This window comes from Haliotis asinina, chromosome 7 (genome assembly GCF_037392515.1).
Source record: "Haliotis asinina isolate JCU_RB_2024 chromosome 7, JCU_Hal_asi_v2, whole genome shotgun sequence".
NCBI classification, from domain to species: Eukaryota; Metazoa; Mollusca; class Gastropoda; order Lepetellida; family Haliotidae; genus Haliotis; species Haliotis asinina.
This window is the reverse complement of record NC_090286.1, coordinates 36,895,187-36,922,414: the sequence shown is the minus strand read 5'-3', so window position 1 is coordinate 36,922,414 and position 27,228 is coordinate 36,895,187. Positions and strand designations below refer to the sequence as shown.

General features: G+C 40.4%; 1 protein-coding gene across 1 annotated transcript in view; it reads left to right on the top strand.

Moving 5' to 3' along the window:
* LOC137291526 (phospholipid-transporting ATPase ABCA1-like) overlaps positions 1-26,239 on the top strand; it is a 65,629-nt gene extending 39,390 nt beyond the window's left edge. Inside the window, exons 23-48 of the mRNA XM_067822889.1 lie at positions 233-492; positions 1,025-1,142; positions 1,665-1,873; positions 3,401-3,485; positions 3,704-3,838; positions 7,862-8,013; positions 8,906-9,048; positions 9,644-9,748; positions 10,197-10,321; positions 11,288-11,408; positions 12,061-12,247; positions 12,504-12,673; positions 13,535-13,712; positions 14,080-14,195; positions 14,549-14,699; positions 16,080-16,203; positions 17,278-17,407; positions 18,855-18,975; positions 19,347-19,528; positions 20,266-20,407; positions 21,863-21,997; positions 22,490-22,593; positions 23,246-23,338; positions 24,372-24,615; positions 24,925-25,018; positions 26,004-26,239. Coding sequence (XP_067678990.1) covers positions 233-492; positions 1,025-1,142; positions 1,665-1,873; positions 3,401-3,485; positions 3,704-3,838; positions 7,862-8,013; positions 8,906-9,048; positions 9,644-9,748; positions 10,197-10,321; positions 11,288-11,408; positions 12,061-12,247; positions 12,504-12,673; positions 13,535-13,712; positions 14,080-14,195; positions 14,549-14,699; positions 16,080-16,203; positions 17,278-17,407; positions 18,855-18,975; positions 19,347-19,528; positions 20,266-20,407; positions 21,863-21,997; positions 22,490-22,593; positions 23,246-23,338; positions 24,372-24,615; positions 24,925-25,018; positions 26,004-26,128 — 3,749 coding nt within the window. The 3' untranslated portion in view covers positions 26,129-26,239. The remainder of the gene's footprint in view (positions 1-232; positions 493-1,024; positions 1,143-1,664; positions 1,874-3,400; positions 3,486-3,703; positions 3,839-7,861; positions 8,014-8,905; positions 9,049-9,643; positions 9,749-10,196; positions 10,322-11,287; positions 11,409-12,060; positions 12,248-12,503; positions 12,674-13,534; positions 13,713-14,079; positions 14,196-14,548; positions 14,700-16,079; positions 16,204-17,277; positions 17,408-18,854; positions 18,976-19,346; positions 19,529-20,265; positions 20,408-21,862; positions 21,998-22,489; positions 22,594-23,245; positions 23,339-24,371; positions 24,616-24,924; positions 25,019-26,003) is intronic.
* The last annotated feature ends 989 nt before the right edge of the window (positions 26,240-27,228 follow it).

The window sequence follows — 27,228 nt, the reverse complement described above, 5'->3', positions numbered from 1 at the left end:
GAAATGTTTGTGGCAATGATGAGCAATGAGAGTTTTCAGTGTGATATAGTCCAGTGCATTTCAGGTAAACATTCACGTTTCAAGGTGCATAAATTCAGGAAGTTAAGTTTTAGAAAAGGCACCAATCTTTCAACCAAAACAAACTAACCTAATAAGAGTGTTAATTATTTAAGATATACAGTCATAACAAACATAGTCCATGATACATTGTGGCCATGTGTTGATCTTCCAGACCGCACCATCATAATGTCCACCCACCACATGGATGAAGCCGACATCCTTGGGGACCGCATCGCCATCATCTCCCATGGCCGACTCTGCTGTTGTGGCTCTAGCCTCTTCCTCAAGAACCGCTTTGGCAGTGGCTACTACTTGACTCTTGTCCGCCAGGATGACCAAGAGCAGAAAGAGGTTGAAGGCATGGATGTAATCAAACCTAAACCCAGCAGGCCATCCACTGCCGGCAGCATCCGCTCCACCATTGATGTTATGGTGAGTTACCTTGGATACCTTTTAATGGATTCAAATGATTTTACGTTAGGATACTTGGTAATGGTTTACGTAAAGATTGTATCTGTATTCTGAAGTCAGAAGATTATTTATTTGTTTTCTTAACATTTAACGTAGAAAATTATCGTTACACCATGATGTAAAATTAAATATTTCAGCTCTGTATTCAAGTTCTGAATCTGTATGAAACCTAGCTAGAGCTGCATCTCCAACGAATCTTAGATAAATAAACAAGATAGGAGAAAGGGCACACATCTGTAGAGTACCAGTGCCTGTACAGATAACTGAAGAGCGAGTGTTGTTCACACTATCAAACTTTGCTCTGTGGACCATGAAATTGTCTGTCCTCTTAATGATTGGATGACACTTATTTTTGGGCCTTGGTGTATTGATGGGTGAGTGAGTGATTTAAATGTCATTTTGAAAAAGTCCACATCTGTGTGCCTAAAGTAATGATATTTTAGGCATTTGTTTCATCAAGAAGGAACTCTAATCTTTTATCATTACATATCAGCCAACCTTTGACATGGATGATGAAGGCTACTCCGAACGACCAGACAGTGACAAGACCAGCAGCACCAACAGCAGTGACCCACCTACTCCACCACCAGAGGGAGCCACTATGATACAAGGCAAGTCTTTAGTGGATCACTTACAGAAATAAAGAGCAGTGCCTGTAACAGTTTGTCTCAGAAATATAAAACAGGAAACATTAAAACAGGAAATATAAAACAGGAAACATTCCTTTGAATTTATGCATGTCACATGACCATTATAGTTTAAATGAAACAAATCTGTATTATATTATAACCAAATTTCAACAGTGTGAATATGTTGTGAATTTTGACAAAAATATTGTAATTCAAACTAGATATCAATCTCATATTCACTTATGTAACCAATTAAACTTCACACAAAACTGGAGATAGTTGAATAGCTTAGTGGTTGAAGTGTTTGCTCGTCATGCCGAAGACCCAAGTTCATTTCCCCTCATGGTTGTAATGTATGAAGCCCATTTCTGTTGTCCTCCGCCAAGATATTACTGGAATGGTTTCAAATTAAGTGTGAAACTAATCTCACTTACACAAAAATGAATGCATACGTTATGTTCAGTGAAAACCCACAATCTTATCATTATTGTTTCCTTCACAAAGGTTTCTCAGTACAACGAATTACTGCCTTCATACAGAAGTATGTGAGTGGTGCCAAACTGACCGAGGACAACAACACAGAACTGTGCTACCAGCTGCCAGAGGAGGCAGCACACAGTGGCGACTTTGAGGCCTTGTTCTCCAAACTAGAGCAGTGCCACTTTGACCTTGGCATCTCAAGCTTTGGAATTTCTGACACCAGTCTAGAGGAGGTATGACAATCTTCTCATTGTTCAGGGCAGTGGGGGAGCCTAATGGATAAAGCTTCTGCTTGTCATGCTGTAGATCCATATGAGTACCATGTTTAAAGCCCTTTTCTTGTGTCCCCTGCTATCATATTGCTGAAATATTAGTGGCGTTAAATCTTACTCACTCACTCAATCTGATTGTTGATTTCGGAAGAGCAGGGCTAGGAGTTTGTTGTACTTTGTATAGAGTAGGAATAGCCAAGTCACCTGAGGCGTTTCCTGGGTTTGAATCCAAGATTTGCCCTACTTACATTTCTTGGTTTATCATCCCCAAAGTAATGACCTGCATTAATTCAGACTTTCTTCCAACATTAAACTTGATTATGCTGGTTAGCACCGTTCATCAGCTAGTTTTTTTTATGTTTGTCATAAGAGCTGAATAAGGTGATCACGGAATCAGGCATGGTTGCTGAATGTCATCATGTCCGGTTAACTCTGACTGATGCTCATGATTGCAGTCACTAGGTTGTATGATCCAAACTTATATACAGATCACCATCATACACCTAAAAAAAAGACAAAAAATCTGTCATTAAACAGACATGCCATAGAATGTCCCAAATGCTTCTCAAACACTGAACCAAACTCACTGTTTCATTTCAATCTTTCTTGAATCATTGCTGCTTGCTGTGTATAGGATAAAGCATGACCTGTGGCCATTATGAAGAAGTAAGGTTATTTTCACCACGAGCCTTACTTCATCGTAATGCCCACTGGTCATGCTTTATCCACTTATAAACTGACCAAATATATACTTCAGATATAATTTCAATATTTGTTACTGATGAAAATCAACTGTAATGAGACTGGCAGCTGACACCTCGCCTTATACGTGTAATGCACTTGCTCCATGAACGTGCTCCCCATGCCCTACCCATTCCCTGCACATGTGCTGCTCGCACTATCTGTCTTGTGCGGAACACACGGTTGATACCGAGGAACAACCTGATTCTTCACAACAATCCTTCTTAGCTTAGTGGATAAAACAGCCAAGCTAGGAAGCGAAGAGATGTGGGTTCGAAACTGGGTGTCGGCACTATATATGTTGGAAATGCTCAGTTATGTCATATTTTATGATCTTATATAGAGATGGCAAGATAAAGTCATATCAGTCTTCAAAACAAGTAGTAATTCAAAGTTCAGGGGCAGAGGGACAGTATTGAAGTAATATCACAGGGCAGAGGGACATTATTAAAGTAATGCCCCGCATCAACAGGCTCAGGATATGACAAGAAATATTGCCACACCTGAACAATAGAGAGACGTCACTGGTGGTTTATGAAATGTGTTACACGAAACATGCCCTTCCTTGGCACCATTATCAAATGTAGCATGGATATTTGCATCAGTATCAGAGAATGAATCATGAATAACTGTTTGAACTAAAACTGTTAGAAAGAAATTCATGCACCATTCTTACATAGATGTGTATTTTTGTTTTCGAACTGTGAAGGAAAATGGCAATGTTTGATTTGTTTTTGTTGTGTCCAGGTTTTCCTGAAGGTTGCAGAGGATAGCGGTGTGGACAGCCCTACAGATGAGATGACTCGCAAGCAGCTTGATAGGGTCTATGATGGTTGGTTCCTTACACACTAGCTCCGCTGTTTGTTCGGTGTTTTTTATGCCCGATTAACATGTCTTACAATGGAAGTTGCAAGTGCTCTGGTATTTGCTTGTACATAGCTATTAAACAGGTGAAACAAAGTTTATTCTTTTCTGTCAGTATGTAAACATAGTGACTAACCTTGACCCTACAGTCTGTTGTGAACCTTGATATTCATGCTCTCCCTGTAGGAGGCAAATACCCAAAGCCAGTATCTCGTCTGAGTTTCCGTAAGAAGAAGTTTGGCATCTTCCCCATCAAGCAGGGAGTAAACCGTGTCAACAGCTCTACTGACCTGATGGAGGACAGTGACCTTGAAATGGCAGGTGAGTCTCATTGCACCTTTGATGTATTGTCCCTGATAGCTGTAACTAACACTCATCACCATACCACTATATGTAATACTTTTAATTGCTTTTCTCATGGGGCATAAATATCATTCCATATTTTAATGACTTAACATATCAACATGTAACAACTGTTCCTGTTCAAGCACCTGCTTATTCATCCAAGGACAGAGAACTCTTTTCTCCTTGCATTGTCATTGTTGGGTTTCAAGGATTGCATAGGCGACTAGTAACCATGATTGTTTCATTAATTGGACTCAAGGTTTTATAGGCCTCTAATATGCATGAGTGCTTCGGTTTTTGGATTCAAAGGTTATGTAGGCCCCAGTCCAGAAGAGCACTCCTTTCTCCTTGTATTCCCCCTGATGAGATTCAAGGGTTGTTATAGGCCCGAAGACCCTGTAAATATCTTCCTGTTGGTTTCAAGGGCACTATAGGCCCCAACTTACCCATAATTGTCTCACAATTTGAATTCAAGGGTTGAGTAGGCCCCAAGCACCAAGACTGTCTCACTGTTGGATTTCAAAGATTTTATAGGCCCTAAGTATCATGATTGTCTCACTGATGGATTTCAGTTACTGCATATGCCCCAAGTACCACGATTGTCTCAATGTGTTATTTCAAAGTTTGCGAAGGACCCAAGTCCCGCGATTGTCTCACTGTTTTATTTCAAAGATTGTGAAGGGCCCAAGTACCAAGATTGTCTCTCTACTTGGATTCAAGGATTGTATAGGCTCCAAGTGCCATGATTATCTTACTGTTGGATTTCAGTCATTGCAAAAGCCCCAAGTACCATGATTTTCTCTCTGTTGAGATTCAATGGTCCCAAGTCACAACGATTGTCTACAGTACCCAGTAATTTTTATTTAAGCAGTCTGGGTCATAACATGTACCCAGTACTCTCCAAGTCCTTAAAAGAATAGCAGTGAACAGTGAGGTAGGTAAGTTGACAATGCATTCTTTCGTCAGATTGAACACTGGGGTTCAATTCCATACTTGACTGCAGTCCTAGCCTATGTAGGTGAGATTACTGGAATATTTTTAACACCAACCTCACTTTTTCTGTAATTTTCTTTTAAGATTAAAGTTTCACATGTTTGTTATTGTGATGTTGAAGCCCACACACACAGTAAGAAAAGTAAGTGATTTTTTAATATCCTATGGTGTCAGTTTTTCATTTGTTGTTGTTTTTTATTTTGTTTAGATCAAGTCACTTTATTATCCAGTAAGTTCTTTGCTGTCATATGTTCCTGCCCAATATGGTGTTAGACCCTTCAGTGCATGACTGTATCCAAGCAAATTTTTATGTTAATTGCAAGGAAAATGCTCACTATTTTGTCTCCTTTGTCTCTCCTTTCTGAATTCACAGTCAAACTTCAATGCGTAGAGTTCTGACACAGTTATTATTATTTTTCGCATCCATTTTCTTCACCCTGTAGATCACTTATCATTCAATTCATTGGGTATAGTTTCCATCATCAGTGATGGGCTCTATAGATAACTGCTTATGCTTGCTTATACCCTGTGTTGTGGGGGATGTTACCTTAGTTTTTCATTTGTTGTTGTTGTTGTTGTTGTTTTTTATTGTGTTTAGATCAAGTCACTTTATTATCCAGTAAGTTCTTTGCTGTCATATGTTCCTGCCCAATATGGTGTTAGACCCTTCAGTGCATGACTGTATCCAAGCAAATTTTTATGTTAATTGCAAGGAAAATGCTCACTATATTGTCTCCTTTGTCTCTCCTTTCTGAATTCACAGTCAAACTTCAATGCGTAGAGTTCTGACACAGTTATTATTATTTTTCGCATCCATTTTCTTCACCCTGTAGATCACTTATCATTCAGTTCATTGGATATAGTTTCCATCATCAGTGATGGGCTCTATAGATAACTGCTTATGCTTGCTTATACCCTGTGTTGTGAGGGATGTTACCTTTGCTTCTATAGCCATACAAGCCATGCAATGTGTCATGGTCCTAATGTTTAGTCAAAAGCTGACCGAAATGGTATAAAAAATACAACTCAAAAGAAGTTGAGGTCTCTCAATTCTTTCCTACAATCAGTGTTCCTTAACTTTGTCTGAGTGGTATATACGTATGTTTTGAAAAAATGAAATCTCATAAAAGTAATTGTTCATATTTGTCTTGACAACAAAGTTGCGCTTCTTTTGCTGTTCATGTTATGTTTCCAACCCAAAAATTTTACCATTTCAGAAAATTACCAGTGATAATACCCATTTTGAATTTGTCAGTTTCTCCAAACTTTTGACTGAATCATTAGTAAAGTGTGCAGTACTGCCCTGCATGTGAGACTGTCTTGTTTTCGCATGTAGAGGATGATAGTATCAGCCAGCAAGATGGATTTGCTTCAGTGTTCCAAGACTTGTGTATGTACATACTGACTAGTAATGAAATATGGCCTTGTTTGTTGAGGTGTGCAGAATTGCCATTATACCACGGTTTGAAATGCTGAAAATATTTATCTATATCTGTTGGAAAATATCAGTATTTTGTCCTTTTCGGTCATACATTCTTATCTTGTTGGCACATTTTACGTAAGCAACAAGTAAATTTGAAATTAAGAAATTTATAAATCAGCAACATTTTAATCTAAAAATATAAAGCTATATTTAACCAGGTTCCTGTACACAATGTCCTTTAAAACATGTTTTGGCCAAAGTGACATTTGACTGTGTTAGCATATGAAAGACTTCTGCATTCTAACCTTAAGGCTTTTCCATATGTCTGCCAGCTTTGAAGCATTGGCTGTGCATGAGTCAAGCTTTGTTCTGCAGGTGATGGTGTGTGATAAGATCTTCATGTGTAATGCGCCTGTTACAAAAATGTCTGCATTCTTGAACTCCCGTGATTCTTAATCTAAGGGGGATTCTGGGACATACGAAGTCTCCATCAGCCTATGCCGGCTATAAAAGGCAACCAAGTTGAGTTGGTGGGCAGACCTCTTAGACAAACAAGTCCCCCATCAGCCGATCCTGACTGTAAGAGGCACCAAGTGGTTTGCTTGAACATGCTTCTTGGAACCCATCAATCTATTATGGCTTTAAGAGGCAACCTAGTGGATGGACATCCTTCATGACTTCGTTTAAAGCATGTCATTGTTCCCAAGTGTTGTTTACAGTATCACAGGATTGTCAAGTTTGGTCATTATTCCAGAATAAGAGCGTTGTTCGCTCTGAAGCAAATGTTTTTCAAGTAGAAGAAACAAGTAACTCTCAAGCAGTGTTTATCATACATGACCTCATATCTGGTCCTGCGTACTGTGTTAAGCTGAAATGGTCCAGTTCCAGATTGTTGTTGTTTGCTATATCAGTCACAAGATTGTCCAGTCTGGACACAGTTTTAATGCAACACTGTCATATATCACACTGAAATATGTGTTGCAAATGAAACAAACAAGTAGAGGAAACAAGCACCTCTCAAGCAGTGTTTACACTGCCTCATATTTGGTCCTGCTGAAATCCGCATGGCACAGTTATCTGAGGCACTGCAGTTCTTTGTGCAGAGTTCAGGCCCTTAGGTGTACAAGCAACCTGATTGACAGGTTGAATCTCAAGTTATGTATGTTTCCTGGTTTGTCTCCACCTGCCAGTGTTAGTGTGTTTTCAACAAGGTGCTAAATATTCTGTCATACAGGGTTCTTCACCTCATCAAGGTCACATGGTTTTGTGTATCTGTTTGTTTAGCGTCAATTGTGTATTCTTCTCGCTGGAATCTAACATCCAGCATTCACTAATTACTGCTGTATATGGTCAGTCTTAGTGCATGAAATCAGGCCCGTTCAACCGCCTGATGCGGGCTAGATTTCTGATGACCATCTAAATTTACAGCCCGATAGTCTGGAAAAATTCTAGATGGTGCATTAATCTGAGTAAAATAACACATCTGGTCTGGTTAAATCCTTTTTTGGCTGGTCACAGAAATTCTGATGTCTGACTGGGTTTGGGGCTTACCTTTACCTCGGCACATGTGCTCCTTGTTTCAGATGAGACATCAGAAGAAGCTAGTGATCCAGGTTTCTGTGCTGAGTCAGAGACGAAACTGTCAGGATGGACCCTCAAACGACGTCAGTTCTGGGCACTCTTCATCAAGCGTTTCCACCATGTTCGCCGTAGCAAGAAGGGATTTGTGTGTGAGGTGGGTAGACGCAATCATGTCTGTTTGTCATTTCTATTCCAATGAGGAGTCTGTTAGTTAATTAATTCTGCCCGACAGGTTCAGGATATCAGAATGTATGTATTGGGACCAATCCATCAAGTATACATTGTTAGTACACTAAGTGATTTTGACAGAATCGTCTATGAAAACAATGCTTGTAACTCGAAAACTCAGCAAAGCAGGAGACAAAACTAAATGATAGTAGATTGTGAGAACATATAGCTTTCATTTTTCACAACAGCTGTCGCGATTTCAGGTTTGTACAAACCTGTAAACGAAATAGTTTACCCCCTGAAATGTAGATGAAGTCTGCATAGCTCTCATATCTATACCCACTATTACGTCACGGAGACGCGCCGCTCTGATTGGTTGAAATTTCGTTTGCGTTTGAGAATTGTACACTGTTGTCAAAAAGGTCGATTTAAGGTAATTAAAGATCAAAATGAGCAGTTTAGGGTATCAGTATGTATTGGTACTAATCAATCAAGTATACATTGTTAGTGCTGAGGAATTCCTTAAGAAACTTGTCTGCAGATATTTTGTGACTACTATAGTTAGGGAAGGACATGTCATATATTTGGGGGAAGTGATTGTGAGGTTTATCCTTGGTCTAGGACTACAGCATTTTGCTTACCATTTTTTTTTAGGCCCCCAACCCTTTCCTTCCCCATATGTGTCATAATTTTGGGGCAAAGCCACTCATTCATTGTGTATTGCCTACACCCCAAATTCCCCCTAACTCAAATCTCAAGATCCCTGCTCTTATATAACATATGCTCCTTTCTTACAGTCACCATTTTCGTATCCAGTTGAATGGAAACGTAAATGAAGCATCTATTTGAATTGACACGATAGCAAACTATTGTTTTAGATCATTCTACCAGCGGGCTTTGTGTGTCTGGCCATGGTGTTCGCCCTCATCCTGCCCCCCTTCCAAGAGGAACCACCCCTGGAGCTGCACCCCTGGCTCTATGTTCCCAGGAAGGGTGATGATCACCTCTTCATGTTCTATAGGTGTGTGTATTAAACTGTACATGCAGCTGTACATTTATGGAGGTTAAAGCATTCACTCATCACAAAGATTTGCGTTCGATTTCCCACAAGGATACAGTGTGTGAAGACCATTTTAGGCGTCTATGTTGTGCTGGTTGCTGGAACATTGCTTAAAGCAGCATAAAACTTAACTCACTCACTCGCTGTAAATTTATGAAGCTTAAGAAATCTAGTGTCCACTTCATGAAAGGCAGTGATGGTAAAGATACAAGGACACAATAGGGGTTGTCACAATGTCACTTTTGGCCCAAGTCTGATGCAATCTCAGTTTGAATTAAATATTTCCCTATTCCTTATGATATGTGAACATAAGAATAATGAGATGATCCAATTGTGAACATAGTCACATTTCCTGAATTTGCCAATCAAAAGCTCTTGAATTATGTAACACAGCAGTGCATTCAAACAAATTCATACTGATTCCGTTAAATACTTAAACACAATGTCAATGTGTTTTGCATAGCACTTGACACACTGCCTATATCTATCGATATCCTGTTATGGGGAACATCCCATGGCGTCAAGTCCCTTTATGACAGAATGTTTTGATTGGCAGTAATGATGACCCAGGTTCAACCCTCGCAAACAAGCTGGAGAGCACCCTTTTGTCCAAGCCCTATTTAGGAACAAGATGCATGAATTCGTCTGTCTATCAAATCAGGTAAATGATGCCACTTTTTCATTTGTCACAACAATGTTGGTAAAAGACTGAAACTTGGTGATTTTTCTAACTTAAGACTAGAAATTTTACTTAGGTAATAGTATTAAATATATGATCATTCTCTCTTATGATTCTGCAGACTGTATTGGTTTCTGGAACCTACAGAAATGCCTTGATAACATCATAAACATTAATTCCCATATGAAAATGAGTGACATAGTTCATTATTATAGTTGACTACTTTGAGGATGATTATATCACAGATTTGATTATTAGTTCCTTACTGTCAATTGACAACCATGAGACCATTTGAAAAGGTATGAAACATTGTTTGTCACTGGAAATACTTTGGTCTTGCGAAGTTCTGTGACCTACTTACGGGCCCTGTTGCAAACCAAGTGTCATGATGAAAGTCGTTCTTCACTTGTTTGATGGTGTGTGGTTCTAGTGGGATGCCATGTGAACCATCAGATGCAGTGGGAAAATGGACGACAAGACCAAAGCTGACCGGAAACCTGTCCATAGACTCTCCATCATGTTCCTGTGCCTCTGGAGTCCAGAAGTGTCCACCAGGTAAAACAGCTCTATGTGTGCAGTCTCTGATGAACCAGTGAAGATCTGGATTAGAACTAGTCTTCAGCAACCCATGCTTGTCATCAGTGGCGATTCACATTAACAGATGGTCAGCATCTCTGACTTGAATGATGCATGTCATGGTGTGCCAACTGCTCAGGTCAATGCTCATGATGTCAGTCACTGGATTGTCTGGTCTGACTTTATTACTTACAGACCAGTGCCATATTTCGGGAATATTGTTGAGTACAAAGCTGTCACAGATGCTTCACGTCACTGTTCAGAGATATATACCTTTCATGTGTCAGAATCCTATGTGGATTCAAACCCCTGGATTGTATTTCTAATACATATTTTCTCAGCTCCAAACCTACAAGAGCAGTTAATGTCTAAGACATTCATCTCATAGCATTTTCCTGAAGTATTAATTGACTTGTCCAGATGTGTATTAGAGCTGTTAAATTAAGCTGGAAAAATGAGTATTAAGATTGGAGAATCAAAAACAAAGAGTAATGATGAAAAAACATCTCTTCTTCTATGCACTTCTTAAGTTTAGAAATGTGTGACTGCACCTGACATACTTATATTCTGTGTATTAATGTTTTAAAAGCCTTTGTCATTGCGTATATTTTTCTCTAATTACTTCGAAGTAAGTTGTGAATACTCCTCATTAAACAAGATGACTTGAAAAAGGTGGCAAAATTGTTAGTGTTTGATTGCTTGGTTTTTGACCAGTCAATCTTCTTTTGATAAGATCAAATTGAAACCCACTCACTCACTCACTTAGGTGGTTAGGGAAGCCAAGTGGTTGAAGCATCTGCTTGTCTCACAGAAGACCCAGGTTCAATTCCCCACATGGGTATAATGTGTGAAGCCCATTTCTGGTGTCCCCCCACCATGATATTTCTGGAATTTTGATAAAAGCGACTTAAAACCATACTGAGTCAGTCACTTGCTCTGATCCAGGTGCCGGTGGCCCCACCCCTTCCCAGACCTACCTCCCTACAACAGACTACCTCTACAACATGACGGGCCGTAACACCAGCGACTGGCTGGTCAAAACTATGGAACAGTACATCAAGAGAAGGTATGTCAGACCATGTGTGTTGTGATACTGCTTAGGGAATATAATACCCGTAAAGGGTGATGGGAACCAATGATTGTGAAGGGTAGCCCAGTGGTTAAAGCATTCACTTGTCCTGCCGAAGACTCTGGTTCATTTCCTGCGTGGATACAGTGTGTAAAGACCATTTCAGGAGTCCCCTGCTGTCATATTGCTGGAATTTTGCTAAAAGCAGCACAAAAAAGCATATTCAGTCAGTATTTCTGAACTGTTACATGGAAATTAACCTCAGAATTCATTTTTGCATTTAACATACACAGAGATATGTTTGGGGAAAAGTGTGCACATATGCAAGAAAAGTATGGTATTTGAATCCAAGGACCAGTTAAGTGTTACGATCTATGCCAAGGACACCTTGACTCGTATAGGGGCCATAGTGGTTAGAACATTCGATGTTCAAGCCGAAGAGTTCGATACTCCACATGGGGTACAATGTGTGAAACCCATTTGTGGTGTCCTGTGCCATTACATTGCTGGAATATGGTTAAAAGTGGCGTAAAACTAAATTCACTCACTCACTCTTTGATTTTTATATCTGAGCCGGTTGAAGGATAGTTCAGTGTGTTTCCATCACTTCCAATGTGACCTTGAAGTCAGTTTTTCCTGTTACTTGTAGATACGGAGGCTTCAGTTTTGGAGACAAGAACCCTGTTGCTCAGCTTAATTCTACCCAAATACTGAACATCATAGACCGACTCGGAAGAGCAGCCAATAATGGCTCTGCTGTTGTCGATGGCAATGAGACAATATGGCAGGATCTGGATGATTTATTCAAGAGATTTGTCCGGCAGGACATTGCTAAGGTAGACCTCAAGTCACTATTTCTGTTAAAAACCAAGTCTTGTTTTTGTATTAGTAAAATTCTTTTTGGTTGTATCTTTTCATTGTATCAGTAAGTTTCTTGTGAAAATCCATGCAGTAATGTTGCTACATATATGTTGATATTTTCATGAGAGAGATTGCTTGCTGGTTTTCCTGGCTTGGACTTTTTTTATATGTTTTCCTGATTGGACATGAAACATCCTAAACTCTCTAGAATATGTTTTCTTTCTTCTGTAGGTATGGTTCAACAACAAGGGATGGGCAGCAGTTGTGGCCTATATGAACTCTCTCAACAATGTCATCCTGCGCAGTTATCTCCCTTCTTCTAAGGACCCCAGCAACTTTGGCATCACCACAATCAACCATCCCCTCAACTATACTCAGGACCAACTGAACGAGGAAACAATGTATGTATTATATGATGTAAGATTTGAGCTCCACCTGTCGTAGATAATGTTTATAGATTTTCCCCAAAACATATTAGATTGGGAAACAAATTTTGGCTTATGTTTGAAAAACTGAATGCCTTGATGGAGTTTGAAAACGGAAATTGTGTTACAATTTGTTACAGAGTTGTGGCCCTGTCAATGTGGATAGATTATTTTCAGTAACCATTATAGAAGGGAAACTTAGTGTGGTATGTGTTTTCAGGACATGAATGTTATAGTGTATTTTGAACCAAACAGGAACAGAGCACCTGCTGTTAAGTTATTATATAACTTCAATTTAGAGGATTCAGATGACCCAACTGTTTGCAGATCTCATGATTCCTGATTTAAGTATCAGATTTTACCAAATTTGCCACCATATGTCTGTCAGCATTGTTTATTGTGCTTGTTGGATTTAAATGAACTACCTTATTTTGGACTTTTCTTCCACAGCATCATTAACTATCAGAAACACTGTCCAAAGCAGCAGGGGGCTGGCTAGCTCACTCAGTGACATTGCTATTATACATCAAATCGACTGTCAGTCTTATTGTTACAGCTGTCATCTTTCCCATACCCTTACAGCAACTTGTAACAGTCACAACACTAAGATTTATCAGTGAAAGAAGCCCAAGGTTATAGCTAACACACTTTTATGTCATTTTGACCATCATCTCTTCTCATCCTGTGCAAACAGTGCTACAGACATCGTAGCCATCTGTGTTATCTTGACCAGATGACAATATACCTTAAGATGTGTTCTGGACCATCTCTCTGTCTCACAGTCTCCTGTTGACCACATACCTCATTTGTTGATCACACGTCACTCTTCTTTTCCAGCATGAACAGTGCAATAGATGTCTTGGTGGCCATATGCGTCATCTTTGCCATGTCCTTCATCCCAGCAAGCTTTGTGCTGGTCCTGATCGAGGAGAGAGTGTCCAACAGTAAGCACCTGCAGTTTGTCAGCGGCATCAACCCCACCATCTACTGGGTGGCCAACTTCACCTGGGATATGGTGAGTATGAGTCACCCGTTATTTCATGGATATGCCAGTTAAATTTAGTGAAAGAACGCCTTATTCTTTCAAAGGATTATATTTGATCTGTCATGGAATGACAGGAGGGGACACCTGTTGTTACATAAAAGAAAGGGTTGGTTTCAAACCATATATTGATTCAATGTGAATTCATTTTCAGTGTCTAATATTGTAGGATCATTGTGGGCCCTCACAACTCAGGTTGACTGTAATGTCTGTATTGTCATGTGGGGAAGTAAAACTGTATGAGGGATATTGTGTGATTGCACGGATTTTGACATACATTATATCACTGAACCACCACATCACTGGCTGTCAGATACATTGTAAAGTTTTTCTGTTTCAGATGAACTACCTAATTCCTGCACTGCTGTGTTTCATAATATTCTTGTGCTTCAACAAGGAGGCTTATGTCGGCCCTGGCCATGCCCCATGCCTTGTGGCTCTACTTTTCCTTTATGGGTAAGCATGATGTCCAGGTTTGATTTTGTTGATAGTTGCCAGCTCATGCCCAAAGAGAGGGATCATGCTATGAGGACTGTTCAATAAGTACTGGCAACAACAGTATGTATGACCATACAGCCTGAGCATACAAAGCTGAATACGATATCCAGTGGTTAAAGCATTCACTAGTCTTGCTGATGATTCAAGTTCGATTCCCCACATGGGTACAGTGTGTGAAGCCTGTTTCTGCTGTTCCCCACTATGATATTGCTGGAATATGGCTAAATGCACTGCAGAATGTAACTCACTAACTCACTCACTCTGACATGATAAGTGATTCAGCAGCAACATCTCTACACGTACTGTTTCAGGTTTGCAATCATCCCGCTCATGTACCCGTTTGCCCGCATTTTCTCCGTACCAAGTTCGGCCTTTGTTGCATTGTCATGTGTCAATGTGTTCCTGGGGACTGTATCAACGCTGGCAACCTTCATCTTGGAGGTCTTTGAGGAGGATGATGAAGTGAGTTCAATCTGGTTCAAATTTTGTGTTTTGTTCAACCTTTTCTGTAAATTTCTTTTACTATACATGAGACAGTCAGTATTCTCATTGGAAAAGAGACTTTTACTTCTGTTTTCACAACATAACTAATGATGAAAACACACTCATATAAGTAGCCTATCCTAATTAAACAGTTATTCTTCAGCTTCCAGTTGTTACATCAGCTTGGTTAGATAGTCAACATTAAGAGGTTATTTTGACCAAATGGCAGGCCTTTATATTCTTGGGCCTGCTTAAAATCAGTGTGTAGCAGGGATTCCTGTATCCTAGCTTCATTATTGTCCTTTGAAAATGATATGGCAGTACATCAAGTGACTCTAAATGCCCAGTCCTTGAGAATACATGTAAAGCATTGCTAAGTGTTTTCTGAAACAATGCATTACTGTGTCTAGGTTACAAGGTTGGTTCCAGCTCCACCACCAGTGAATGACATTAGCTGGGTGTTTGTCAATGAGGACAAGATGCACTCTTTGCACAAACTTCCTGTGGCGACATGCAACAAAAGCTGGAGCTGGAGTGTGTTGTGATATACGGGATATTGTAGGAGTATTGTATTGTAGGGCAAAGTATCACTTTGTCGTGGTAATATGACATCATGAACAATACTATGACGCCATGGCTCCTCTGTGACATTGTGTTCTACATGCGGTGATGGCAGGTAGCCATCCCATGTTTGAAAGTAGATTTCGTTTATTTTTCGCAATTTGATGACTTCATAATAAACAGAATAGCATATTCATGTCCATATCATTCTATGTTTACGACACGAGTGCCTAAATGTTAGTATTTCCCAAGCAAAAACAAGGGATATACCGATATTTAACCACAAGTGTCGTAAACATAGTATGTTATGACCATGAATATGGTATTCTGTCTATTACCAAAGTTATTAAATTGCGAAAAATAAACCCTAATCTACTTTCAAACATGGGATGGCTACCTGCCATCGCCGCATGTAGAACACAATGTCACAGAAGAGCCATGGCGTCGTAGTATTGTTCATGACGTCATGTTACCACCACAAAGTGATACTTTGCCCTAGGGCATCGCATGAAAAATTTACACCCCGATATGTTGGCCCTCATAGGTAATAAAAGGTGTTACACGAGGTTGAAAAATGGAAAATGCATAATACAAGATAGGATAGCTATTATGAATATTCAGTGTAATAGGGAACGTGTTCAATTTTCTTTTTTCAGAACATTATCAATGTTGCCATTACCATACTGGCACATGATTGGTCACATGTTTGATGATCTTAGTTTAAATGATGTTAATGTGGCTCACATTAGAAAATGGATCAGTTCTTTTTGCACTGACTCCTTCCCATTGCCACTGTAGGGTCTTGCGGACATTAACAAGATACTGAAACAGGCCTTCCTGATCATGCCACACTACTGTCTGGGCAGAGGACTGATGGACATGACCGCCTACAAGCTGCAGGCTGATATCATCGCCAGATTTGGTTTGTCACAGTTCCGTTATTGAATGTTTGCGCAGATGGTTGAAAAGCTAACTTTATTTTTTTCATTACAAATGATACTGAAGTCTGACCATTCATGTGTATTACACTGAGTCATTTACTCATTGAACTATTGTAATGATATCACAAACAAAGGATACAAGGGCTTGAATATTTAGTCCTTCACTGAAGCAAACCCTTTCATTTAAGCACTGATTCTGGCCTTGACCCTGACCCCAAAACACTGACCTTGACCAAACCCTAGAGCACTGACCCAGACTATGGACCTGTTCAAGTTTGTTTCTGAACTTTCCTCATCAACTGTACTCCTGGCCTTAACTCTCCAAAACAAACCTGTAACATGTCAAACACTGACCATAGCCTGACACTATATGCCAACACTTTCCTGCCATTGCAGTACCAGACTCTCTTTTTCATACCCATGCCTCTGTCCTTGTCCCTCCTACTAAGTCTGTGGGTCACCATCAAAGATCCAAAGTCTGTCCCACAAACTCAATGTGTGAAGGCCCATACTAGTGATCCTCTAAGCGATTCTGGTTTAGAATTTGTCTCTATGCCTGTCATGCAAAGTAATTTGAGTTTTGTAGTCCAGTTGGTAACTTTATTCATGATGGTGTCCTATCCTTTATTTGTATAAAGTTGCTCAGAATGTCAGTCAAGGAATCCCCACATTGTATTATCCACTTTACACACTACTGATTTGTCTTGGTAATATCTCTGAAAGTGGCATTTAAGATATGAGACCCGTGAAAGTCTGGGGTAGAACAGGCCTTCAGCAACCCATGCTTGCCATGAAAGGTGACTATGTTAGGCGACTAACTGGATCAAGTGGTCAGACTTGCTGGCTTGGTTAGCACATGTCATCGGTTCTCAATTGCGCAGATCAATGCTCATGCTGTTGATCACTGCATTGTCTGTTCCAGACTTGATTATTTACAGACCACCGCCATATAGCTGGAATATTGCTGAGTGCGGCATAAAACTATGCTCATTCACTCACTCACTTTAAGGTATGAAACTATAACAACTCTCTTACTGGTGAATGTGTTTTCCCAGGTGAGACATTGGAGTACAACCTGTTTGACTGGAAAATAGTTGGCCGCAACCTGTTTGCCATGTTTGGTCTGGGTATCTTATTCTTCATCTTCAATCTGCTGATAGAGTACAGGTTCTTCATCAAACCAAGGTAAGTCCTATTGCAAACTCCCCAATCTTGAACTTCATTCTCATAAGCATCCATTGAAGAAGTTCATTTTCACTTCAATGCAACCATTTTTATCCCCCTGGCATGTAATGCGGGGGCATATAGTCAACGCCTCGTCTGTCCCTCCATAATCATTTTGTTTCCGGAGCATAACTCAGAAATCGTTCAATGTTTTTAGACCAAACTTGATAGATGTAGTAATATTAGCCTATGGTTGTGCCTTTTGCTATTTACAGATTTTTGGCATTTATATTTTTTGTGTTTTTCCATGGAACATTTTGGTGTTAGTCTTATGGTGGGGTGGGGTGGGCTTCGTTTCCAGAGCAGAACTCAAAAACCATTCAATATTTTTCTGTAAAACTTGGTAGATATATCAATCAGAACCTAAAGTGGTGCCTTTTCTTATGTACAGGTTTTTGTGATTTATCATTTTCTCATTTTCCATGGAAACGTTTCAGACTTTGTCTCAAAAGTGAGAGGTGTGTTTCGTTTCCGGAGCACATATCAAAAAGTTCCTAGCATCTGTCAGCAGAACTTGGTAGATATATGTGGCAGACTCCAATGTGGTGCCTTTTGCTATGTACAGGTTTTTGTGATTAATAAGTTTCTGGGTTTCCATGGAAACGTTTTAGACTCAAAATGGAGGGATGGGCTTTGTTTCCAGAGCACAACTCAAAAACTTCTAAATAATTTTCTGCAAAACTTGTCAGATATGTAGGAGAGACCCTAAAGTGGTACCTTTTGCTATTTACAGATTTTTTTGATTTATCATTTTCAACAATTCTGATTTATTCTCAAAATGAAAGGATGGGCTTCGTTTCCGGGGCACATCTCGAAAACTATTCAACATCTTACAGCGAAACTTGGCAGATATTTGAGGCATACCACAAAGTGGTGCCTCTTCCCATTTACAGTGTTTTGGCATTTTAATTTTTCCTGGTCTCCATGGAAACAATTCTGACTTAGTGTCAAATTGGAGGTATAGGCTTTGTTTCCAGAGCACAACTTCATATCTTTCAACAGATCTTGGCAGATATATGAGACAGATCTTAAAGTAGTTCCTTTTGCTGTTTACAGATATATGGCATTTATATTTTTTATAACTTCTATGGGAACGATTCAAACTTAATCTAAGAAAACATCAAGTAACTGTCAGATGATTTGTCCTTTCAAATATGTGGGGGCCGGAAGGATATGTCATCTTCTGATGACTCTTGTTACAAATTGCTTTGGATTGCCTTACTTTCAGGTTTGGATGCTTTATCTTGCACATTAGTCAGTGAATAGTGTACAATCAACAGTAGGTTGTCCAAATCTAGTTATTTCACTTAGTCAGGTAACCTTGAACTGTGTGTATATAGACAATTACTAAAGGGCTACATGGAGTTGCTGTGTGTTGAAGAAGTGTTGACATCTGTGTATGTTGCAGGAAGGTAAAGGGAACAACCGTTCCTCTGACCAACGAGGACATTGATGTGGCTCGGGAACGGCAGCGGGTAATGTCAGGAGGGGCAGACAATGACACCTTGAAGCTGGAGAACCTCACCAAGGTAAGACTTTAGCCAAGTATGTTTCTGGTATTTTTTAGCTCAGTAGCCATGGTCAAGATTTTCAACATGTATGGAGTACTGAAAGCAGAGTATAACCCTGTCTCACTCCTCACTAAAATGTGAAATGTGTTCTAGCTGTTAAATGGCTGACCAAATCACTCACTCGTGTGAAGAGTGTCCTCTGTTATCTGTCTGGAATATTGCTAGAATCAGAGCTAAGTCCAACCCATCCTCCTACTTATTCTCTCACTCACTCACTCACTCACTTACTCACTCACTCACTCACTCACTGTTCTGTGGCCCTGATGGTATTGATGATAATGGATCAAGCATTTTTTGCGTGTGTGTAATACAACTCTCTCTGGGTTCAGACCTACTGGACCCCTGGGAAGAAGGGGCGCCTGACAGCTGTAGACAGACTGTGTGTGGGCGTGCCAAAGGGACAGTGTTTTGGTCTTTTGGGAGTCAACGGAGCAGGCAAGACAACCACATTCAAGATGCTGACAGGAGACGTTGCCGTCACCAGTGGCTCGGCAGCTGTTAGTGAAATGAGGTACAAACCACAATTTTGTTGTCAGTGGTATCATTGAGATTTGACATTTTTATCTATCATGTTTTTGGATGTCATAGTGGGAACTGTGTGCTTAATGTGGAAAGCTTATGAATAGCACTGTGGTTTATCATATTAAGAACAATCACAAGAACCTCACAGACTACAAATTTAATCAGTGCTGCAAAGTAAATGTAGACTGATATGCAGTCAGTGACATCGTTCAGCCATAAAACACAAGTCTTACACATAGTATCAGGAAACTAGTCAACTAATGCATATAAGGAACTGAACAATCCCCTCATATTCATATTCTGTGTTTTGATGTCAGTGTTGATGAAGCTGATGTGAAAAATTATATATTGTATTGGAAAAAGATGCATAAGGTCTTGAACCATGCTTGTTTTATCTTTCGAATGAACAAGCTACCAAGTATGCATTTATTGTGAAAATCTTTAATATGTATCATACATGCAGCTTTACTGTAGACTAACAGTTGTCAGGGTTCTGTTTTTGTTGAACCTTTGGTAGCTGAGTGAATTAGGTTGCTGACTTTCATTGCTTTCAATAAGGTGCCTGGATTTGAGTGCCAGGTGTGACTCAACCCCATAAAGTACTAAAATCTGTACTTTACTTTACTGTAATTCCAAACATTACATACTGTCAGTATTTTCACATCACAATTAAAGCCAGATGTGACTGTATGACCTTATCATTTACAACCACGTTTCATTACGCAGTATTCTGAAGGACATGGTGAAGGTACGGCAACTGATGGGATACTGCCCTCAGTTCGATGCTCTGGACGCCCTCCTCACAGGTCGAGAACATCTACAATTCTACGCTCGTGTAAGAGGCATACCTGAAGAAAACATCAAAGATGTAAGCTGGATTGTCTTGAACTTGTTAATTAATGATAATGCTGCATTTGATATACATTTTGCAAGAGGAATTCTATTGATATTGATTTCACTTGGGGTAGAATAGGTCGTCAGCAACCCATGCTTGCTGTAAAAGGCGACTCAGCTTGTCGTAATAGGCGACTAACGGGATCGGGTGATCAGGCTCGCTGACTTGGTTGGCACGTCATCGGTTCCCAATTGCGCAGATCGATGTTCATGCACAAATAGGACAAAATGTTATGGGTAACAACTTCTTTATTGCATGATTGCGACATTTCGATACAGATTCTTGGACCGTTGTTAAGCAGGACAACGGTACAAGAATCTGTGTGAAAACATCGCAGTCATGCAATAAAGAAGTTGCTATCCATCACATTTTGTCCTATTTGTACACCTCAACTCCTAAAATGCTTGTAAGAGGCGACTAACTGGATCCGATGTTCAGGCTTGATTACTAGTATTTACAGACTACCGCCGTATGGCTGGAATATTACTGAGTGTGGAATAAAACTCACTCACTCACTGATTTCACTGATTAATAGCATCTGTGTATGTGCCTGTAGAGGTGGCATTGTGGTTCTTGACATACAGAATATTGACAGTGGTGAGTCTACTGTAATAGTTAGCAGCATATGATTTAATGTTCAGTTTAATGATCCTGTATTGTAATGCATATAGTCAAATATAATGCCATTCATAGTTCATGTACCATGGTATGCATTTTTACCGCTTGATAGTGAAATGGTTTCTAAGTGTTTAAAGGCCGGTGGGGTAGCCCAGGGGTTAAAGTGTTTGCTCGTCACGCCAAAGGCCAAGGTTTGATACCCCACATGCATACTGTATGTGGAACCCGTTTCTGGTGTCCTACACCATTATTGCTGGAATATTGCTGAAAGTGGCAAAAAACTATACTCAGTCCCTCTAGTTGTTATGAAGACAGTACTTTAAATTATTAAATTTTAGCGAGCATGATATTTTTGCGAAAAGTGCAAATGACTTGAGCTCGCAAAAATATCATGACACAATTTGCTGGTAAAATGCAATGAATAATCGCAGACACTGACTAAACTGGTCCTTCATCAGTGCCAATTTATTAGAGTCATTCCATTTAATTTAATCCCTTTGAACTGTTTTAGGCTTATCTGGCTTATGCAGCAAGTGTTGTTTCTAGGAAAACATCACTGATTGCGTACATGCGGAAGTACTCCATTGAATGGTGTTCAAGATTAGTGGCAAACTTTAATCTGTGATTGGATTTACTTCAGTTAACACTTTCAGATGCATGTAAGCTTTAAAACTGTCAAAATAAACTATGTTTTGAGAATAAGGCAAGTCGCAAAAATATAGTGACATAAAAACGTCTGTTGGTCGCCACTTGAAAAGATGCAAAAATTTCGTGATTTACAGTATCTGGTATGTGTGTCTGTGTGTGCAGGTGGCAGATTGGGCTATCAGGAAGCTGGGGCTGGTGAAGTATGCCAATGTGGTTGCTGGTAGCTACTCCGGTGGAAACAAAAGGAAACTGTCCACAGCTATCGCCCTTATTGGAAACCCTCCCATTATATTCCTGGTAAGTCCACTGGTTGATTGACTGTTGCTCTCGTTCCCTCTTCCCCCTTGCTCAATCCCTCTCGTTTACCTTTACCCTTCTGTCCCCTGTTTCATATGCTCCAACTACCTCTTCTTCATCCTCTAACACCAACTTCCCCTTCACACTCCCTCACCCCTCTCCACCCATACCTTACACTCTATCCCCATCCTTCCTTTCCTCACCAACCTTCACCCTCCCTCCCCACCCCCCTTTCCCATCCCTCCCCACCCCCCTTTCCCATCCCTCCCACTCTCCCTGTAGCTTTCCCCCCTTCACCCTCCCCATCCCTGTTCTGCTCCATTTCACTCTGTGTCTCAACCTGTGGCAATCGTTCTGTCTTACTCTCTCTCTCTCTCCCTCCTCCTCTCTCTCACTCACTTTCCATGTCTGAAGTGTATATGATGGCTTCTGAGCCCCAAATTCTGATTGTTATCCAAATTGACTTACAATAAATTTATTCACCTTCTCCAGGATGAGCCAACTACTGGCATGGACCCCAAGGCTCGCCGCTTCCTCTGGAACTGCATCAACAGCATCATCAAGGATGGCCGTTCCATCATTCTGACATCCCACAGGTGAGACAAGATGGGATTCCAGGTGACAAAATGGCCAGCAGTACTTTATGCTTGTCATAATGTGACTTTACAGTGCAGTGATAGAAACTTGCAAAATCATTCTTTGACAGTGTGTCTACTTACTTTTGCTTGAGCATTCTTCTTAAGAATTAACCCATGAAGACGCAGGTTAGAACCCATGCTTGTCGTAAGAAATGACTAATGGGATGTGGTTGTCAGGTCAGGTTCACTGACTTGGTTGACCATATCCCAATTGCGTAGATCCGTGCTCATGCTCTTGACCAGTGGATTGTCAGGTCCAGACTTGATTATTTACAGAATGCTACCATGTAGGTGGAATATTGCTGAGTTAGGCGTAAAACTTATATCACTCACTGCTAGGAATTAACTGTGGTACAAGTGAAAGGCACAGCAATGCCACACGGAATATTGCAGTCAACCTCATTCATTCAATCAGGTTGTTTGAATGCAGATTACAACACTTGTCCAAAATCCAGTATGTTATTTACACATTTGTAACATATTGAACGACATGAATGCTTTCAGCACTTTTCAGGTTTTGTCTTGTACTTGATGCCAGTAGAAGTCTGTGAGATGAAAGGATGATGTTGGAGGATGTTTCTGAGTGTTGTTGTTGTTGTTGCTGTTGCAGCATGGAGGAATGTGAGGCACTGTGTGGCAGATTGGCCATTATGGTCAACGGCAGGTTCAAGTGTATCGGTAGTACACAACATCTCAAGAACAGGTGAGCTGTCACCAGTTGTCCTTCTTTCTCATATAAACACTACACGTGAAGATCTTGGTTAGAACTGATCTTCAGCAACCATGTACAAGGCAACTAACCGGATCAGGTGGTCATGTTCCCCCACATGTCATCGGTTCCCAGTTGCCCAGATCAATACTCATGCTGTCGATCACTAGATTGTCCAGTCCCGATTTGATAATTTACCCACTACCACCATATAGCTGGAATATTGCTAAGAGTGGCGTTAAACGTAAAGGTATAAACAAATGTCATGGTCATTTGAGAGGCTTTAACGTTCTCATGCATTACATCTTCTATATCAGTAATGGAAGAGGCTGGGACGTGGTGACGTGAAGTGGGGTGAATGGAGTGAAATGAGATAGTCAAGAAACATCTAATCATCTCTGAAGATAGGGCATTTGGCTAGCCCAATGGTTTAAGGACTAGAAGATAGGGCATTTGGCTAGCCCAATGGTTTAAGGACTAGAAGATAGGGCATTTGGCTAGCCCAATGGTTTAAGGATTAGAAGATAGGGCATTTGGCTAGCCCAATGGTTTAAGGATTAGAAGATAGGGCATTTGGCTAGCCCAGTGGTTTAAGGATTAGAAGATTTACATTACAAAACAGTAAATAATATGCCTACCTATGTGTAAGTTGATGTTCAAACTATTGTAACAACTTTGGATAGCACTTCCTTTCTCCCAAGATGTTGGCATAATACTGTAAGAACAAACAGATTTATTAGAATTTTATCATTATGCCATTAGAAGTAATAAAATAATCTAGATGACCATCCTTGCCAAAGAGTTTATAATATGACAGCTTGGTTCATTAGGGAGACCACACACAAACAGTAGCATAAATTTAGTGTCTTGGCATTATGTGTTGATGCAAGTTATAGTTAGATTATGACATTCCTATCAAAAGACCTAGTCCACTCCAATGCTTCCCACCATAGTGAGTTACATTGATGTATGTTATAAACAAATTGTGCATTACATTAGCCAGTAATGACCCCCTATTAACGTGCAGGTTCGGCAATGGGTACACAGTGACTCTGAGAGTGGCTGGAGGTCAGCCTGACCTGGAGCCTGTGAAGCGCTACATCACAGAGCAGTTCCCCGAATCTGTGCTGAAGGAAAGCCACCACAACATGTTGCAGTACCAGCTGGGAACCTCCTCCATCTCCCTGGCCAGACTCTTTGGCAAGATTGAGGGGGGCAAGAAGGAAATGGGCATCGAGAGCTACTCCGTCAGCCAGACTACACTTGACCAGGTCAGTCTGGACTACTATATCCATTTGGTCTCCTCAGCGGATTAGATCCATTGTATAGTAACTAGTGAAGTGTTGTGGTTATTGTGTCGTACTGACACTTATGTGGGTATAAAATATGTGATTTTACAGTGAGCCCTTCTGAATCTCAGTAATGTGAGGGTCTAAGGTATCTGGGTCTGACAGTGAATCCTGCAGACTGTAAGTAATAAGGAGCTAACAATTATCTTTTCAGATCTGAATATCAGAATGGGATTCCTCCATGAAGTTGTATGATGGGTAAAATGGTGTATTGTTTCTTTCTCTGCTAAGGTCTTCATCAACTTTGCCAAGCTGCAGACAGACATGGACATGGAAATAGAAGATGAACTTCCTCCAGATCTGAGCCTGAGAGCATACGAGACAGGTGAGACTGATATCATGTCTTGTCCCTTGGAGATTCCTGATGATGGAGTATGTCCCCAGCAACCTGTGCATGTATGTCAGGTGGATAACTGGAACAGGACATTTGGTTTGGTTTGGTTTGTTTTTTGTTCAACGCTGCACCCAGCAATACTCCAGCTATATGATATATGACTGATATCATGTTTTGTCCCTTTGAGATTCCTGATTGCTGATGATGGAGTATGTCCCCAGCAACCTGTGCATGTATGTCAGGTGGATAACTGGAACAGGACATTTGGTTTGGTTGGGTTTGTTTTTTGTTCAACGCTGCACCCAGCAATACTCCAGCTATATGACACTGGACTGTAAATGATCGAATCTGCACCAGACAACCCAAAGTCAACAGCATGAGCATTGATCTATGTAATTATGGTACAATGACATGTGGTCAACCAAGTCCATGAGCCTGACCTCCCAATCCTGTTAGGCACCTCATATGACAAGCATGGATTGCTGGAAACCAGTTCTAATCTGAATGTTTGTAGGTCTGAGCAGGAGGTCCAGCTCAGAATGGTTGATGTAATGTCACCATACCCCTGTATGGGACGATGTTCATGAGGTCCATCACTTGATTGTCTGGCCTGCTGTCATCAGATCATTATAGAATGGGATGTTAAAATACAGTAAATCACTGGTTTGATTGGCTCTCATGTTGCTTGCTGTGGCGTAGAAACTGAATTACTCACATTCTCTGTCCAGGTCTGACTGGCTATTTGTATGCAAGATTCCATTCTCCGTCCAGGTCTGACTGGTTATTTACATGCAAGATCCCCCTCTCCATCCAGTTCTGACTGGTTATTTTTATGCAAAATCCCCTTCTCCATCCAGTTGCAACTGGTTATTTGTATGCAGGATTCCATTCTCCATCCAGTTCTGACTGGTTATTTGTATGCAAGATTCCATTCTTCTTCCAGTTTTGATCAGGTTCATGTTCTTCTTTGTTCTAGCCATGAACCCCAACCAACAGCGCCTGATGATTGAAGACGAACAAAGCGTGACAGAAAGTACTGCTGGTCTCATCCTCCCCAACAGAGCCCGCGACAACTTCATGACTGATGTGTCTGTAGCATAGACTTGCAACTGAGATATATGTTGTATCTGTGATGTCAGTTCAGGCTGTTTTCACTGTGAAAGTATTGGTTACTTGGACAAAGCATACCAAATATATTTCCTTGATAACATTCCACAGTGTTAATGTCACAACCACAACACTGCACTCTACACTCTACATGGAACACAATACCACTCCCATTGGAATACATGGTAACACAATACTACACCCACTGGGCCAGTGGTACACTTGGCACCAATTGCACACACAGTGGTACACATGATAACAATGTCACATCTGTTGGTGAACATGGTAACAATTGCACAGCTAGTACACATAGTAACAATGTCACATCTGATGGTGAACATGGTAACAGTTGCACACCCAAATGGTATACATGGTAACAATGCCACATCTGTCAGTGAACATGGTAACAGTTGCACACCCAAATGGTATACATGGTAACAATGCCACATCTGTTGGTGAACATGGTAACAATTCCACACACAATGGTACACATGGTAACAGTTGCACACCTAAATGGTATACATGGTAACAACTGCACACCCTGTGGTAACAATGGGACACCCCGTGGTACACATGGTAACACATCATCACAAGCAGCAGTATACATGTTAACAGTGGCACATCCTATGATACACATAGTAACACAATATCACACCCACTGGTATGTACATGGTTACACAAAAGATACTCAGGCCCTTTCCTACACATGCTGGACAAAAATAGTGAGGGATATTTGTAAATGTTGAAATTATGAATAATTATGTATTTATTCACTGACATACTGATAAAATATCAGTCATAAAAATACCAATATCCCTAATATTTATTTTGTCCAGCATAGATAAATGAAGTCAGAGCACATAAACAGTGGTGTTTCAACTTTTCACTTTAGGCCTACCTTGCTATTCAACAGCACATTATTTGATTGGTATCCTTAGCATGGTAAGGACTTGGTCATTTATCATAGGGGAGGGGGAAGCCAGAGTGTGTATTTGTGTGTGTGTGTGGTGCATTTCATAAAAACACCATTAATTTGAACATCACAAAAGGACTGGTCATAGTATACCTATAATATATGACCAGCTCTTAATGAC